This window comes from Tyto alba, unplaced genomic scaffold (assembly GCF_018691265.1).
Source record: "Tyto alba isolate M040663 unplaced genomic scaffold, T.alba_DEE_v4.0 Super-Scaffold_26, whole genome shotgun sequence".
In the NCBI taxonomy this organism is placed as follows: Eukaryota; Metazoa; Chordata; class Aves; order Strigiformes; family Tytonidae; genus Tyto; species Tyto alba.
The window spans coordinates 8,797,107-8,813,625 of NW_024881300.1; the positions used below are offsets into that span (position 1 = coordinate 8,797,107).

The 16,519-nt window shown below is 38.0% G+C and overlaps 1 protein-coding gene across 1 annotated transcript in view; it reads right to left on the bottom strand.

The window, feature by feature from the left end:
- The window catches only part of LONP2 (lon peptidase 2, peroxisomal), a 46,699-nt gene extending 35,679 nt beyond the window's left edge, over nt 1-11,020 (bottom strand). The window contains exons 1-7 of the mRNA XM_032997982.2: nt 10,745-11,020; nt 9,562-9,796; nt 8,557-8,688; nt 7,116-7,238; nt 6,025-6,188; nt 5,219-5,313; nt 2,923-3,181 (exon numbers count right to left, since the gene is read on the bottom strand). Coding sequence (XP_032853873.2) covers nt 2,923-3,181; nt 5,219-5,313; nt 6,025-6,188; nt 7,116-7,238; nt 8,557-8,688; nt 9,562-9,796; nt 10,745-10,977 — 1,241 coding nt within the window. The 5' untranslated portion in view covers nt 10,978-11,020. The remainder of the gene's footprint in view (nt 1-2,922; nt 3,182-5,218; nt 5,314-6,024; nt 6,189-7,115; nt 7,239-8,556; nt 8,689-9,561; nt 9,797-10,744) is intronic.
- Nucleotides 11,021-16,519: the final 5,499 nt, after the last annotated feature.

Consider the following 16,519-nt stretch of genomic DNA (forward strand, 5'->3'; position numbering starts at 1 on the left):
GGCTTTTAGGAGAAAAAGAATGACTCCTACCATGTAATATTAGAAAATCAGCCTACTTAAAAGTAAAACTCGGAGAACAGCAGCTTATGTCTCCTCCACTTTTAAACTATGTCTGTAATTCCTCTCTATGACTGCCACCACATGCACAATATGAATTCACTTGACTGGGAATAACTTGAAGGATTTATTAATGCAAAAGGACGTTACAGAGAGAGGTCTACAGAAAATCTGTAGTTTTAATTTGAATAAATAATTTTCTGAGAAGCAGAAAAGCAGGAAAAAAAATGAAGCAGAACTTACAAAACTATATGCAACAGTTGGTTTTAATTTTACCTAAATAAAACTTGCAAAAGGAGTCAGTTACAAGGGACTCCTACTAACTGCTCTAAAGTTTGTTTTTAAACTATACACTTGTTTGTTGGAGAGTAACCATATGATACTCTTGCTAACTCTAGATAGTATTTTCCTTTGCTGGTGAAAAATAAACTTTTATCAAATACTTCCCATCAGCTATTTTCAAGCAAATTTTTAATATGAAATTTATAATGGCTAGTTTCTAACAGGAATTAATAATTTGATAATGTCTTCAAAAATACTACAGTGAGCGCCACAAACACTTGAATTTAAAAGTTTTTAAAAGCCTTGTAACCGCATAACACTAGCTGTCTTTATTAGGTCTAAAGCACAAGATAGGAGCCAAACAAAACAAAACCAAAGTAAAAGGAAAACAGCAAGGAATTACTGGCAACAGAGTAATAGTTAAGGAGAGGTTTACTTTTATGCATAAGGCCAGTTTCAATGACCTCGTTTCCCTGTTACAAAGGCTTTGGTCCTGCTCTGCCCTGGAAGTTACTTTAGTGCTATAACGCTTAGTATTCAACAGCCTCTAGTGGTTTCAGTTCGAATAGCAACATGTTGTTGAATCATACTTTAAATTGTTTTGGGGATCCATACCATAAATAAACTGATTTATTGGAATTCTAACTTATTAAACAGTGACTAACAATACAGTTACAACGACAGGAATAATACACAGTGAAGGAGAACAATAGAGTTTCACTTCTTTTTTCATTAGTGTGTAAGTAAATGGGTAAACAGGACAGCTGTTACAAAGCTTTACAAATCACACACACATGCACAGAGTGCTGTTATGCAGTGAAAACCAATGTATTAAAACAAATGTATCTACAAACCCTCAGTGGCTCAGTATGTTGACCAAACCTACACTAAGAAAAACCTTACAGATGATTCTTTCAAGCTACAAACTCTAAGTGTCAAACACCCTGAAAAACAAAACTCCTGCAAATCTGCCACAGAAGAATGTGCACAGGAATAAATGCATGTTGCTCATTTTATCAAGGGTGCTGAACTAACGGTTTATGAAACAACTCTGAATTTTCAAGTTGTCATCAAGTACAAAATCACCATTTTGTCACTTTTTCATGTTCTGGTCTAAAAAGTGATCAGTAGTATATTATGCTCTAGATTCCTGGAAATACATTATATTCCAGACTTCTAGAAGTTTATGCATATGTTCAGCACAAAATTTCCCAGTGAGTCTCCCACATTCCTTCCAGCTGGGACTGTGAGCTTCTATCACTCTAATGTATTCACACATGCAACTAGCTTATAAAGTCAGAAGTCTGAAGACTGATGCCACAAAATGAACTTTTATTAGGGCATTTCTTTTAAGCTTTCATTAAAATGACATAGGGAAATGATAAAAATACCAAGGTCCTTTTTATGCCTTGGAAACAAAAAGAAATTACAGAATAACCTGGAATTGAAGAAAAAAATGATGGTGTATTCTGATGATTGAAAGTAGCAGCATAGCCACTGGGCAAAATTAAGTGCTACCTGACATCAAAGAAATAACTGATAGCTTTAATTAACAATAAAAAAGCCCAAACAAACAAACAAAAAAACCCCACACACACCCCCCCCAAAAAAACAAAACAAAACAAAAAACCAAACCAAACCAACAAAAAAACAAAAACAAAACAAAAACTTACTGTTATAAGGAGAAATTTTCTTCAATAACATAACTTTAAAAAAACCCACATGGTTTTACAGATCTTCAGGACACTAACAGATTAATTATTCCAAATTTCCTACACTGCATGCAATAAGAATAAAATATGTTTAAATTGAATCCAAAATTCTGCAATTATGTTTAGTGGTTACTTATCTACATTATCCATTCATTATGCTTCCAGTTGCAAGGAATGGGGAATGGACTAATTTAAACAAATGATTTAAAAAACTAAGAAGCTGATACATAAAGAGATGCAAGATCAAAAAAAAAAAAAAAGTCCTAAGGAACGTCACCCAAAAAAATCTCCTTTGAAATCTTCCAGTTTAGGTGTCCTCGTATAAACATCCTTTTGAAATGGGAAAATAGCACAGTAACAAGTTTGAGATACTAAATAAGTCAATGGCTATCCTCTAGCAACTTTTAAGTATCACTCTCAGTTTCTCCTCCTGTTTTAGCAACAAGCATGGTTACAAAGTAATGCATTGCTATTCATAGGCTACTTTGTATAACTAAATCTTCACATCCCTCTTAGAAAGTAGAAAAATCAGAGCCAACATTTAAGAGTTTGCATTAGACTTTCTACTGAATTTTCCTTCAAAGTGCCAAAATGACAGAAGATGAAATTCCATTCTCCCCTATGACAATAAAGGTCACCAGCAGAAGGGAGAATAAAGGCGGTATCTCAACACTAAACATCCCTTCTCATTAAAATTTTCTCCAAATAATACCATTGTATACCAAGAAAAAAAAAATCAATTAAATTGATTGAAATTTCATTGTTTGAAATAAGCAAAATTTCTCAGTATTGGCTAAACAATGAAAATAATCAATACATTCTGTAATAAACAAAAGAAAAAATTGCAATTAGGAAAGGAAAAAGTAGTTACCTGTGGCCTCGAATATCAGACTGATCGCAGACTCCTCCTAAAGCAATTCTGTGGAATTCTCGACCCAAAGTCTTTGCAATTGATCTTCCAACACTAGTTTTTCCAACTCCTGGGGGCCCCACAAAACAAAGAATGGGTCCCTTGAGGTTGTTTTTAAGCTGTCGGACAGCTAAGTACTCCAAAACTCTCTTCTTCAACTTCTCCATAGCATAATGATCATTATCCAAAAGAATTCGAGCTGCACGAATTTCAAGGCGATCTGTCAATCATTGACAACAGAAAATACATTAGCACATTTACCTTTAAAAACGGACACAATTCATTCTACAACACAATAGAAACACACACAGACATGTTCATCGATGCAACCCCCGACACACATATTTCAATGTTTTCCTAAAACAAAGGTATTATAATTCTCCTGTAACAAGGAAATTAGACATAAACTAGGCAGATCATAGAACTGATAATGAAATTTAAGAACCCCCACATTTTCATTGTGTCACAGATTGAAATCCAGTTCAAATAAACTTCGTGTCTATTCTACAACAGCGATTCAATGATAAGCAAATTTTTCAGCATTTGCTTTCTCACAGAAATAAGTCTGATCCTGTAAGGTCTTCTTAAAAGACAAATTAATTTCTATGTCTTCATTATCTACCTGAGAGAAGAGTCTATATCATGAACAGAGCAAGATCTTACTGGTTTGAACGGCAGGCTTTACTTGCTATCCAGCACTTTAAGTGATTTAGCACTGTAAAAAATATACATGTGATACTAGGACTGGAAAAAATAGTTTCTTGCAGTTGCCATAATTTAAAATAAATGGTTTGGCCTCACCAATGGACATTATCTAATGCTTTACACAGAGCAGGAATTTCTGGCACAAAGCAGCTGTCTTCTCCTTTGCTCTACAACGTAAAGAGAGCAGGCAGGAAGCACTGAAGTCTATCAACCCTGCACACACTCACCTTTCAAACTCAGTGCATTCCAGAAGCAGATCCCTCATACTGGTAAGTGTGCATATTTCACATAGAGACAATTGTAATTAAATTATCATCAGCAACTGTGTACATTTTTATAATGAACTACTGAACAAAAAATTCACTAATGATCATAATTTTCTATTGGATTTTCTGTTTTTATATTCACGTATATTTTTATTCACTGTAGCTATGGAGTCCAAAGCATCACTCACATGAACGTGAATACAAACTTTGCAACTCTGATTAAAATAAAAACTTCAAACTACATATGACATAGCATAATTTTACAGGAGTAAAGTGCAACTTTCACCAAAAAAACATTCTGCTAGGACATGAGTGTCAAATACTTTACTCATTTTGGGATTCTTTGAATGAGACCATAGAGATCTGAAAAGATCTGTAGGCAGATCTTTTACAATGTAATGATTAAAGAAAATATTTAAAAGAAGATTTGTAAATAGTCAAGGCTGTATTTCAAAAGAGCCAAAATTCATCACCACACATACCAAGAAGGCAAAAGATAGACAGATGTTTCTGCTGGTGTGGTATGTTAAATTTCCTTTTAAAATCAGATTGTTGTAAATGCCATTCAAAAGCCTCATTCTTCAGTAGCTGCTAGAAGGAAGTTAAATCCTTCTCTCCAGCAATGTACCTTCTGGAAAGTCCTTTTGCCCACTTAATCTACTTGTGTTGGTCAGTAGGAAAAGTCATGTTTGGTTTTCTACTCTTTCCTCTCCATTTTCTCATTCTGTTCCCATGCTAATAGTATCACTCTACTCACAACTTTTGAAAACTATGGCACAAAGCTAACATGATACTCAGTTTTTCTATTGCACCTAAAGTTGCAATTAATAAAGTTAACTACATTTGTGCTTTTTCATCCTTTTGTTTCTTACCAAACTTGATTAACTTAAGACATACCAGAACCTTCTTCAGGAAGATCAATGCTACAGAAATGTACAAAATCTTTTTTGTCTGATATATAAAAAGCAATTAGTTGTTCTTTTCTTCATTATTTTATATATTTGCTAGCACAGATTTTAAGTAATAACACCTTCATTCTTCTGTGTAGATATTCCTAATACTTTTTAAATTCATATTCTTAGATGTATAGCTGAGCTACACAAGCTATTCAGGATATAGATCTTACTTTAAGCCATAAGACTTCAGTAACATATTAATGACATTTTTATGGTCAGACAATGAGACAAACATTTGCAAGACAGAACTAAGTATGTACTGTTTACACGATGGTTACTTGTCCTAAAATGTCTGTGCAAGAGACAGTCAAAAATAATAGAAGGGTTTACCTTTTGTACTCTTGTTCCATGGCAATTCTACCATCAGTTCCAAGTAATTTCTTGTCAATGCATATTCTGGCATTGACTGAGGCATCTTCTTTAATCTGGAAACATATGCATAGAATTCACAAGGCTAACAAGGAATTAGCTGTGAAGTAAGACTCCCCTGCACCACAAGATAGATATCTAACAAACTCAAGGACATCAGCATACCCTCTTACTTTCTGATAACCATAATATAAAAAAAGCAAGTTACTACTCCATCAGCTAGAAGATTGGCATTGTGTAATAATAGGTTACCTAGGATACAAACAGAAAAGAACAAAGAGTCAGTTCCCTATACATACACAATGCATGTACCACTATATATGCATCCTCACTGAAAAAGAGGTTGTTAACCATCATATCACCGTGGATAGCACAGTTATCCTCTCACCAAAGAAAAACAGAGGAAAAAAGACTCAATAACTGGGTCAGTTTAGTCATTAATTATTAACAACTGCGGTGTTATCTAGTCTTGTGGGGTTTTTTTTTAATCTCTTCACAACATAAAGGCTCAGAGCTTAGAGTTTAATGCTGTATTAATGTCTAAACTGCTGTCTAGAAGACTTTGTATTTTTTTGTCATCACCTCTGATATTCCAAAAAGAGGAAATAATGAAACTTACAAGCAAAAAGCATCACTCTACTAAATTTTTAAAAATTATTTCCAAAACACAACCAACATAAGCATATCAACAAATAAGAAAAGGTTAATGCAAGATTTGTTTTTAAAAATAAAATAAGAGAGGAAACCACCATTTGAAAGTCTCCTACCTCTTTATTTCCTTAAGACAAACTTTAAGAGCTTGTTCTGACATACTGGATGTTCTAATCTTTTTTTCCAGCATGACCACGTCATCATGATCTTCTTCCTCCTCCTCATCTTCTGTAGTGCTTGGAATGTGACTGATTCTTCTATTAGGACGAATAGCTACAACCTATGAAATAGAAAACAGAAAGACAATAGCTTTCAGGTAGAGGTTTTTTAAATAAGTTATGTACTTTGGCTTTGAATGGAAACCACAACAAAAACATGCCAGGTCCTGGGAGAACATCCTTCATAGATAAATTCAGAAAATTTTAATCCAATAAATAACTTCACAAAGTGTTACTGGTACAGTTCTTATTTTACTGTATGTATTTCATAAGAGCATTTATCATCTATCCTAAACTAGTGGACAACAGAAGATAAAAACAAACTGAAAAGAGTTACTTGTGATTTTTTGGGGCATTGCCCATCATATTAAGCAGAATAAGCATGATCTTTACAAAACAGGTAAGCTGAGTTCTCTCTTAACTTTTTAAATTTCTCAATTACTTCCTGTTTACTAAACCACGTAAGTACAGATAGATGCAACAAAAGTCTGAGCTGCCCTAGTTTAGCAAGCTACATTTTACAACACGTATTCTTTATCTGTATTTCAAAAGCTATCATTCATCTGCAATGCAATTAGTAAAAGGTGCAGCTTTCACTGCACAGGCCAAAATTCAGTATGTGCACACCACGCAAGTAAAATGGTCATCAAATGACTCTTTAAAGGAACCTGAGCATTAATTTAACGTCAGAAAGTGCTCAGATTAATAATAATTAAAAAAAAAAAAAAAACAAAAACAAAAACTAAAAAACAACAGAAAAACAAAACATAAAAAAAATCTAGGCAGTTTTAAAATAATATTTTCTCTTTTAGGTATCTAAACAGCTAAAGTTGCCAGTTCTCTGCAGCTCCAGACTGATCAAGAAGCGTTACGGCTATAGATTAAAACTTTGCACAGATTAAAATCATGCACATTCATTACCTTGTTTAAAAGTGCATCTTTATACTTATTTAGGATAGTTAAATATCCCAACATATAAAGGTCCATACCCTTTTATCATCATCCTGTTTGGGCTTTCTTGTTTTCTGAAGCAGCTTCAGGCCTTCAATCTGTCTAACAAGCAATGGTATAGTCATCTTGAACCGTTCTTCCAGCCTAACAGCATCTAAAATCTAAGAACAAGGAGTTATAAGTAGCCAGCAAATTCATACTGATGGATCATCAGTTTGGGGGAGAAGGACACAGAGGGTGATGCTACTGTCATTTGATCAGAGTTACAGAATAGATGGTTTAGGAGAAAAATGTAGCAAGAAATGCAATAAGACTACAGCACACAAAACCTAGCCTCAAGGGTCTGGATGCCAAAACTACAAAGCACTCCAAAATAGAAAAAAAAAGTCTTTTATCCTGTCTGTTTTTAATGCGTCTGAATATTTCAGTCGTATTTTCTGTGACAAACATCAGCATTCTATTTTTCAATTATTGGGCCTCGAGGAAGACCTAGCCCTCTAAGAACGTTACAGCATGATCTCCTTGGTTAACCCAGAAAAAAATCACCTTATGCCTTAAGGTTTTTTTATGTTTTGGTTTGGGGTTTTTTGTTTATTTGGTTTGTCTTTTTAAAATCTTATACGCTATTCCATTTTCATATTTAATGAAGTTGATACGTGGCAATGGGTAGAATTTGGCTCTTCTGTATTTCCACAGTCTCCACTGGCAGCTCTTTTCTTTAGAACTTTGAACAAAAAAACCCCACCAAAATGGTAAATTCAATGACTAATGTACCATCCTTCAGCAGGATATTCAACCACAGTACACACCTTTACTTCAAATTACTGTATTAATTTCTATTTGTGTTGCTTTGAAAGAACCTAACATATTTTCAATTCAAGGTTGAACCTGCAGCACTGGCAGTGACAAAAGATAAGGAACAACAAAACTCCCAAACACAGCAAGCAAATACAGAAATCAGACCAGCAAGCATCAAGCCATAAGCATAACTTCTGCATAAAGCTATTTTGACATATGATGCAAATTTAACCAGTATCTCAGTATTTTAAAAACACCACACTTCGGGAATTTTTAAAAAAGATTACATAAAATGATTCCGAAGCTGTTGTTACTAAGAGATGTATCGTGATCTGTCAATTGTAATAGGTAAGCAAGATTTCAACACAATTTGAAGAAAGACTTATCATCTTTACCATGGGAAGGGGTAGTCTGTGTTGTATTTGTTATGGTTTCCAGTGCTAACTACATTAATTTACCTATTAGGTGAGTTTTGACATACAGATATATAAACACTTTAAACAACAGTATAAAAACTTTTTAGAAGTATTCATGATCAGTTGTAACACAAATACCTTTTGGCACAATACTATCACTGTACAGTCTCAAACATAACCAATTTCAAAATTATCTAAAAGTGATTAACCATAAAAAAAATAGCAAACACCTAACTCCCCTTAAAAAAGTCTAAGAACACAATACCTGAAGCTTCTCTTGGTTGGATGTACGGATTATAGAAGTCAGTATATCTGGCAAAGCTTCTCTAGGCAGATTGTCCAAAAGACGTCTCAGCTTTGCGACTGCAGGAACGGACATATCCAGCATCTCAACCAACTGTAAGGAACACACAATGAACAACACTCATGGCTGTTATGTTTCTTTTTAAATTATTTGAGTATCTGACCTAAAAAAGATTGCATCTTTCAGTATGAAAGATGTCAAGGTACTTTGCCAAAAAGCTACTGAAATAAATATAAAACAGTTCACAGGAGAGGCACTAAATCAGCATAGGGCAAGCAAGACTTTAGGCTCTGTGCTTCTTCAAGGAAGTTCAAAAATATCACTATTATCACTACTTTTTTCAATGCCTATATATCTTATTTCCCCCACAAACCCTGATTAAAAACTTTCCCAGTTATCTTAACGCTACAATGACTTTTTCTACACATCCTTTAAGCTCAAATTCATGATACCTGGGGACATCTGTTTATAATCAAGGCTCTAGAGAGGCTTTATCCCTTTAATAATTAAAAAAAAAAACAAACAACAAAAAAAAAAAAAAAACAACTAAAACCAAAAACACCAAACACAACACCCACAAACAAAAACAACCACCTCACAAAAAAGGAAGCTATTGTATATATTTTTATACATATATAATTCTGTAAGAAAAATAACCAAAACTATTGATTTTACTAGAGCATATTTATATTATTGCTACATGCAAAATAATACCAACTTTTCACAGCACTAACATACGCAGTTAGACTCATCCTACAATAAACTGTATAAATACCCTACAACTCAACACAGAAACCTTAAGCTCTAACAAAAACATTTATTTTGTAGCAGAAGTACTGAAACTCTACTAGTCACTGAAAAATATAAGAACCACAGGAAGAGAAGGGCAGATAGGAAACAAACAAAAACCCCCAAATATACAGATAAATACACTGATATATAATACACAGGATTAAAACAATATACCTGCACTGCATACTTGTAGAATTGTTCTGACAACTCTCCAAGTTCCTCCTCAGACTTGTGCTGATTAGTAAACTGCTCGAGTCGATCTAACTGTTCAACTTCAGCCACAGGATACGGTTTCTCTTTCAGCAACTGCAGAATCTGGAAGCGGCAGAGGCCTGTAACCAGCAGTGTGTAATGCGGCTTGGGCCAGTTGCTGCCAACCACCTGAACTGCCAAGGCAGCAGTGCCAATCCTAAAAAGAGATCAAATCTGCATATTATTTGTCACCTTCCACAGAACACTGTGTGCCCCTTATCATGAAGCAATCAAGCTACAGGTTGCAAGAACCTTCTGGGTCATAGCTCCTTATCATGAAAGGCAATCAAATTGTACAATTTTCTTTGTAGCACAGATTACAAAACAAAACCCTAAAACTTGAAAATGACTGATTTAACTGAAAAACAAACTAAGATGATGTAATACAGTCACCCGATTTAGAAACATATGTAATTTTTTCATAAACAATTTAATGGATCTTGCTGCCAACAGGAACGCTGACATTCCTGCTTAAAGTATAAGCAATGGGAAATTGAGTGTTTGCAATTTACAATTCTTCTGTGAAACTGTCAGGCTCATTCTGAACAAACATTTTAGATCACATGCACCCGCTTAAGCAGATTTCAAACAGAAGATATTTCCTTGCAAAATCTTACTAAGGCCACTGATGTGATAAAGTTTTGAGAGTAAGGGTTACAGCGCGTTAGTTTTACTCGTGCTTTATCCCACAGAATCACAATTCGCTTTCATTTTATATGAACTAGGTCACTAGCCATGCTACTTAACAGGTGAAAAAGGTTATCCTTAACAACTGCCACAGCCTTGACGCTCCCGTTCGTTGGCCGTATTTTCTTCTCCCACCTTGGTCTCCTTTTTCAAACTTTTTTCTAGCCGTCAGTCGGACAGTCCCCCACACCATGTTCCCCCCCCGCAATGGCCGCTCGTCCGGTGCAGCGTGAAAAGTCCCTCCGAAGGGAGAAGCGCTTCCCACGGGGCGGCGGTGCCCCAAACACCCGTCCCCGCGGCCGGGCCCCACTCGCGGCCGTGACAAGATGGCGAGCTCGGCTCGGGGCGGCGGCAGCTCGGAGCAGCGCGCCAGGGCGCGGCGCCCGAGGTCGCGGGGGAGAGCCGGGCCGGGCGGCACCTGTGCAGGGAGGGCAGGTCGTCGCAGTCGGAGGTGGGGTCGCTGGTGTTGGGGATGACGCCGATGATGGTGCTCCTCAGCGAGGTGCCCTTCAGGAGCCGGCTGCGCACCAGCTGCATGTTGCGCGGCGAGTCCACGCTCGTCCGCATGGTCGAGCCGGGCAACAGGACGCCCTCGTGGGTGAGCAGCAGCGGGAGGCGGCTGGGGATCTGAATGGCGCTGCCCGCCGCCATGGCCGCCCGCTCCGCTCGCCCGCCCCCCCTCCCACCGGCGCGACGGGGCGGCCTCGGCGCGCGGCTCCGCCCCGCTACGGGCGCCCGGAAGGGCCAGGCCGCGCTGCCGCCGTGCGCCGCCCTGCCCTGCCCTGCCCGAGGGTGGCACACCTCCGCCCCGCCCTGCGGGCGGCCTCACCGGCTCCCGAGCCTCGGGCAATGAAGAAGTCACGTCTGGCTTATTTTTAATCTTCCCGGGTTGTTTTGTTTTTGGTTTTGTTTTTTTTTTTTGTCTTTTACAGGCCAAATCCCGCCGCGCAGTTCCCCCAAGCGCCGCCCCGGCGGCCTCAGCCGCCAGGTGTCAGGCTGGCTCTGCAGCCGGGGCCTGCGCGAGCTGCAACTGGGGAAAGAAAAGCGCCTCGGGGCCTGACGTAGGAGAGGGTTCATGTCACAAAGTTACCGGTTGTTAAATGAGATGGTTACTAAGATTTTGTTTATTTTTCCAAAAACTCTCTCTCCTGCCTCGGCGCTCATGGCCCTGCTCCTTCCAGCGCAGGTTAGCGCAGGTGCTCTCTGAAGCGCTGCAGGCAGCGCGGAACCGGAGGACTGAGGGTACAGCATCTCCTCTGCGGGGCGGGGGGCCAAAGTCCGCGCCTTCCCCAGGGCAAAACACCCCGCGGTGCCCCCGCTCCCCAGCCCAAACCCCACAGGCTGCCTGCCGAGACAGGCTCTGGGGCCTTGCGAATGCTGTGGGAGTGTTACTGCAATACAGTTGTTTTCAGCACACTTGGAGGTATCAGCCAAGGTCATGGCTCACTAGGATCAGTCATGACCCTTTGCCCAGTCCTGCAAAAGCCTGCCCAGGCTGAAAGGGCTCTGAGCACTCAGGCCTCATGGAGAGTTCAGGTGAACAAGTGGGTTTTAGACACTTCCCTCTTCCCTCCACCGGTGAAGAGAGGTGCAATATCAAAATTGCGTAATGTAATGAACTACATTAGCCAGCCCTTGGTTAATCACTGACTTGCACAATATGTTTTGAACAAAGGTAATCCTGTACAGAGGGGAAATTTCACAGCAACAATTTCAAATGCATAAGTATAGCTACAGTAAATAAAACTTGCTCAATCATGCAGTTCAAGGATACCTTAATCCGTTAGCCTACTAGAAAATGCAAGGTAATAGGATATATGGAAATAGTAACAATATATTTAAATGCAAGAAGTTATTACAGCTGAGAAAAATATCTTTTAAAGCATCCACCTCAAGTACATTAGAAAGAAGCTGGAATTGAATATAGCATTCAACATGACATTTAGAAAGCATTAATACAGAAAGGCACATAACGCAGGAATATGGAAAGGATTTTGTGAACTTCCTGATGTTAAATATAATTACCCTGTAAACATATGTTCAACACTCACAAATGTTTAAGCTTCTCTAGCTATATTAGTTTGGAATGTGAACACAAACCAAACCTAAAGGTTAAACATTTGCTCATCACATTTATTGATTAACTTTCTCAATCTGAGTCTTTTCATTGAAGAGAATCTAACGATCTCATCATGTTTATTCTCCAGGCTACCATTTTTTCCCTCCCTCAGCGATGACTAATCCCTGTGGTCATTAAAAATAGTTTCCTAATTCATTCTGGAGTTGCACCAAAAATCTCAATGATTGCTTTAAAATTCAATTTCTACTGAACAGCTCTTAATACCCAGGGCTATATATTACTGCATGCACCAAGTGTCAAATACAATAGGGTCGCATCCTGATTACGATGTCTAGATAGTACTTGATCCCCTAAATTATTTTTTGCTTATATACAACCAGATCATACTTGAGCAACAGACTTTCAGAACTTGTTTCTGAACTATCTGAACGTTGATTGATATACAGAGAAACAGTCTAGCATTAAGTATTAAGAGAATTTTGTGTCTCCAACTCAGAGGATTTAAGATCAGAAGGGACAACAGCTACATGGTCTGACCTCCTCTGACTCTCACCAGCAACTTCTACACCAAGTCCATAATATCTGAGTTACACTGTATCTCTTAAAAGCATTCAGTCTCGATTTAAAGTCCGACTGCAACAGAGAATCTACCACCTTTACACATATGTTTCTTGATAGCTGATTAAATTGTTAAAATTTGCACCTTGCTTGTAATCTCCATTTCCAGAGACTGGCTTCTGTTGTATCTAATGGATTAGAGGGTTGACAACTATGATAAGAATCTCTGTGAACATGACCAACACTCCATGATCAAGTCATGGCTTAACTTTTAGCTTCTCTATTAGCCGTATTTCTAATTTTTTAAATAAAATATCACCCTCCTAAAAATGTGGGTAGTCTATAACTAGTATACCAGCACTAGTCTTGCAAATGTCATATAAAGGGGGTAATACCCTCTTTGAGTCTCCATTTAACATTCCTTTCTTATGATATCACTTTGACTTTGGCCTCTTCAGGGATCTGCTTGGAAGAGTAGCAAGGGATAGAGTCCTGGAGGGAAGAGAGGCTCAAGACCACTGGTTAATATTTAAGGGTCACCTCCTCCAAGCTCAGGAACAATGCATCCCAACAGAGAGGAAGTCAGGTAACACCAGGAGGCTGCATGGATGAACAAGATGCTCCTGGACAAGCTCAAACATAAAAAGGAAGCCTACAAAGCGTGGAAGCAAGGATGGGTAGCCTGCAAGGAATACAGAGAAACTGTCTGGGTGGCCAGGGATCAGCTTAGAAAGGCCAAAACTGTGATAGAATTAAATCTGACCATGGACATCAAGGGCAGCAGAAAAAGCTTTTACAGATACATCAGTGATAAATGGAAGACTAGGGAAAATGTGAGACCTTTCTGGAAGGAAAAGGGAGAATCGGTCACCCGGGATATGGAGAAGGCTGAAGTACTCAATGACTTTTCTGCCTCAGTCTTCACCAGCAAGGGCTCCAGCCACACTGCTCAAGTCACAGAATGCTAAGGTGGGGACTGGGAGGAAGGAGAACCACCCACTGAAGGAGAATATCAGGTTCAAGACCATCTAAGGAACCTGAAGGTGCACAATTGAAGCAAATATTAGTCTTACAGGTGCACAGAAATTTTGAAACATTTTGTATTTTGATTAGTTTAACTAAGAATGTGCACCTTTGATATGTGCTACAGGCTTTAGAATTGCTAGGTCCTTAACTAGATCTCATTAATCCCAATGGGATAGATTTATTTTGTTTACCTCCTAAATGTCAATGATTACTATTTTTTTTTTTCAGTCTTTCTATTCCAGATCATAGTTTTATGACCTTGAAGTTCCCCTAATACAAATGTTTTGACTCTGGCTACAAAAAAATGAAGGCTTTATTTATGTGGAATTAGCCTGTCCAGGGGGCTCATGATCTGAGGGCAGACCGAAGTGATTCTGTCTTTTTTAAACTTAATAAAAAAGGTTTAAATCATATTTACAACTGCCAGTCTACATATACTGAAGATACATTTCTTTCTCAGGGGGGTTGAAACAGAAGTTTCAAACCTATAAAAAGTTCTATAGAGGTTAATCCCAGCACCCATTTGAACTCATCTGCAAAACAGTTGTGAAATGGTACAGCTTCATAGCGCCTACAGAGTGGGACGTTTTGAATATGAAAAACACTGTTCTAGACCAAGAACATTCTCTGAAGTTTCCATGCAATACAAACTCCTAGCCTCTAATGTTTCATTTGCCTCTCTAAACTCAGTTCTCATCTAAGTAAAATGTACAGACACTTGTCTTCTGCCCCCTCACTGGCACTCCCCAGAGTTCTCAAGCCCTCGCTCCACCTCCTGCAGCTATTTTATAAAACAAGAAACTCAATCTGTCATCAGACTTTCTCTTTTTCATACTGGTTCTATTTTATACTTACAGATTGTTTGATGCAAAGGTGTTCATTGGGGACTATTTCTCTCCAGTCTCAACTGCTATGTCTGTAAATGAAAGAGAAAAACAAGTTTGCCCATTTTCTTTTCAAATTTTCTCTCTGCTGTGTGAAAAATTTAAGAAGAGACTCTCTTAACAAACACATCATCTGGCTCCAAATCCAATGAAGCACTTATGCTTACAGATGCTATGAAAAGATGCTTTGAATTGATTCAAGGTATATTTCTATACATCAGTTAATATGAGACATTCAATAAAGAATATGCAAGACTGGTGTAGGACTTACTGTCAGGATTTTGCAATATGTGCAATGATAAAACATATTTTCTAGTCTTCTGAGGTGAGAGATTATATGGAGGCATGGTCAACCCCCTGGGCACAAGAAGGACTACATAAATTGTCTGTTCCTTAGATTATTTTCCTCAATAATATTTCCTCTTCCCCAAGTGCTGAAATGTACTCTTCCTTCCTACCATCTCGGTGTTCATCATGAATACCTCAAAAAAATCTTTAAAATAACATGACTAGGCAGAAAGCTTATGTAAAGCTATTCAAAGGATGCAATAATATAACTGAACTACATTTTAAAGTTCATTTAGTTTAATGTCTACTTTTTCCACTCACTGTAAGGTTGCAGTAGAAATTCTTAAATCTGGTTTTTAATGTAGGCTTTGTGTTACATATCCTCAATCATTTTTTCTTCACACAAAAGAATATCTGTTTTTTTCACATCCAGCTTGATTAAAAAGCTACCAGTGGGTTATGTAAGCACAGCACATGGAACACACGCCCAGAATTACTGGCAGCACATGGCTGACTAAGAGTGCAAGACCTGTCAGAAATTTCTAAAGCTGTGTGAAGGATACTTTCATGGCATTTCTAAAATGCATCTAGAATAGCATGGGGCACAGAGAGTTCTTGCCTGTCTTGCCTAGCCAGACAGGATTTTCACACCAGATGCATACCACAAAAATAATGATTCAGAGGAACTTCTGAACGACAGGAAATATCCATGGGAAATTAAATAAATACCATCAGGAGAGCTGTGCTGATTAATGCTCAGATGAGGATACAGCTGTAAGGAATTGAAAGAGAAACTCACTCAAACTTAGTTTTGCTGCATACAATGTCATACTACCTGGAATATGTGAGCTTTTTTCTCTCTTTAATCTACATACTGCCAAATCAGCCTTTTTATGGGAACTGCTAGTAAGAGATAAAAATATGTTTCCTTAGTACAATATAACTGAATGAAAGAGCTGAATGGGCCAGATTTGAGGCTCATATATCTTTGCTATGTTTTTGCAAGCTTTGCCCTTTTTTTTAACCTCATAAAGGGGAAAAAATTGGGCTTGTAACTAAGAAGAGTAAATTTTCTCCTGAAACCAATATAGCCACCAAAGAAGAGAAACATGGAAAATGATGGAGTTACTGCCACAGCTTATTGAAGTAAATACTCTCCTGAGTCAAACTCAATCATATTCGTAGTCCATGTTTTAACAAAGCAACAGTTTGAAGGAGCTGTTGAATCACATTTTTATGTTCCCTTTAATGGAGGGACCATTTTCTTTTCCATAGTTCAAAGCAAATTTGCTGACTGTAACCTAAAAATGGTATGTTAATGTTCTGGAGTAATTCTGGGGTTTGACCTTAAAGAAAG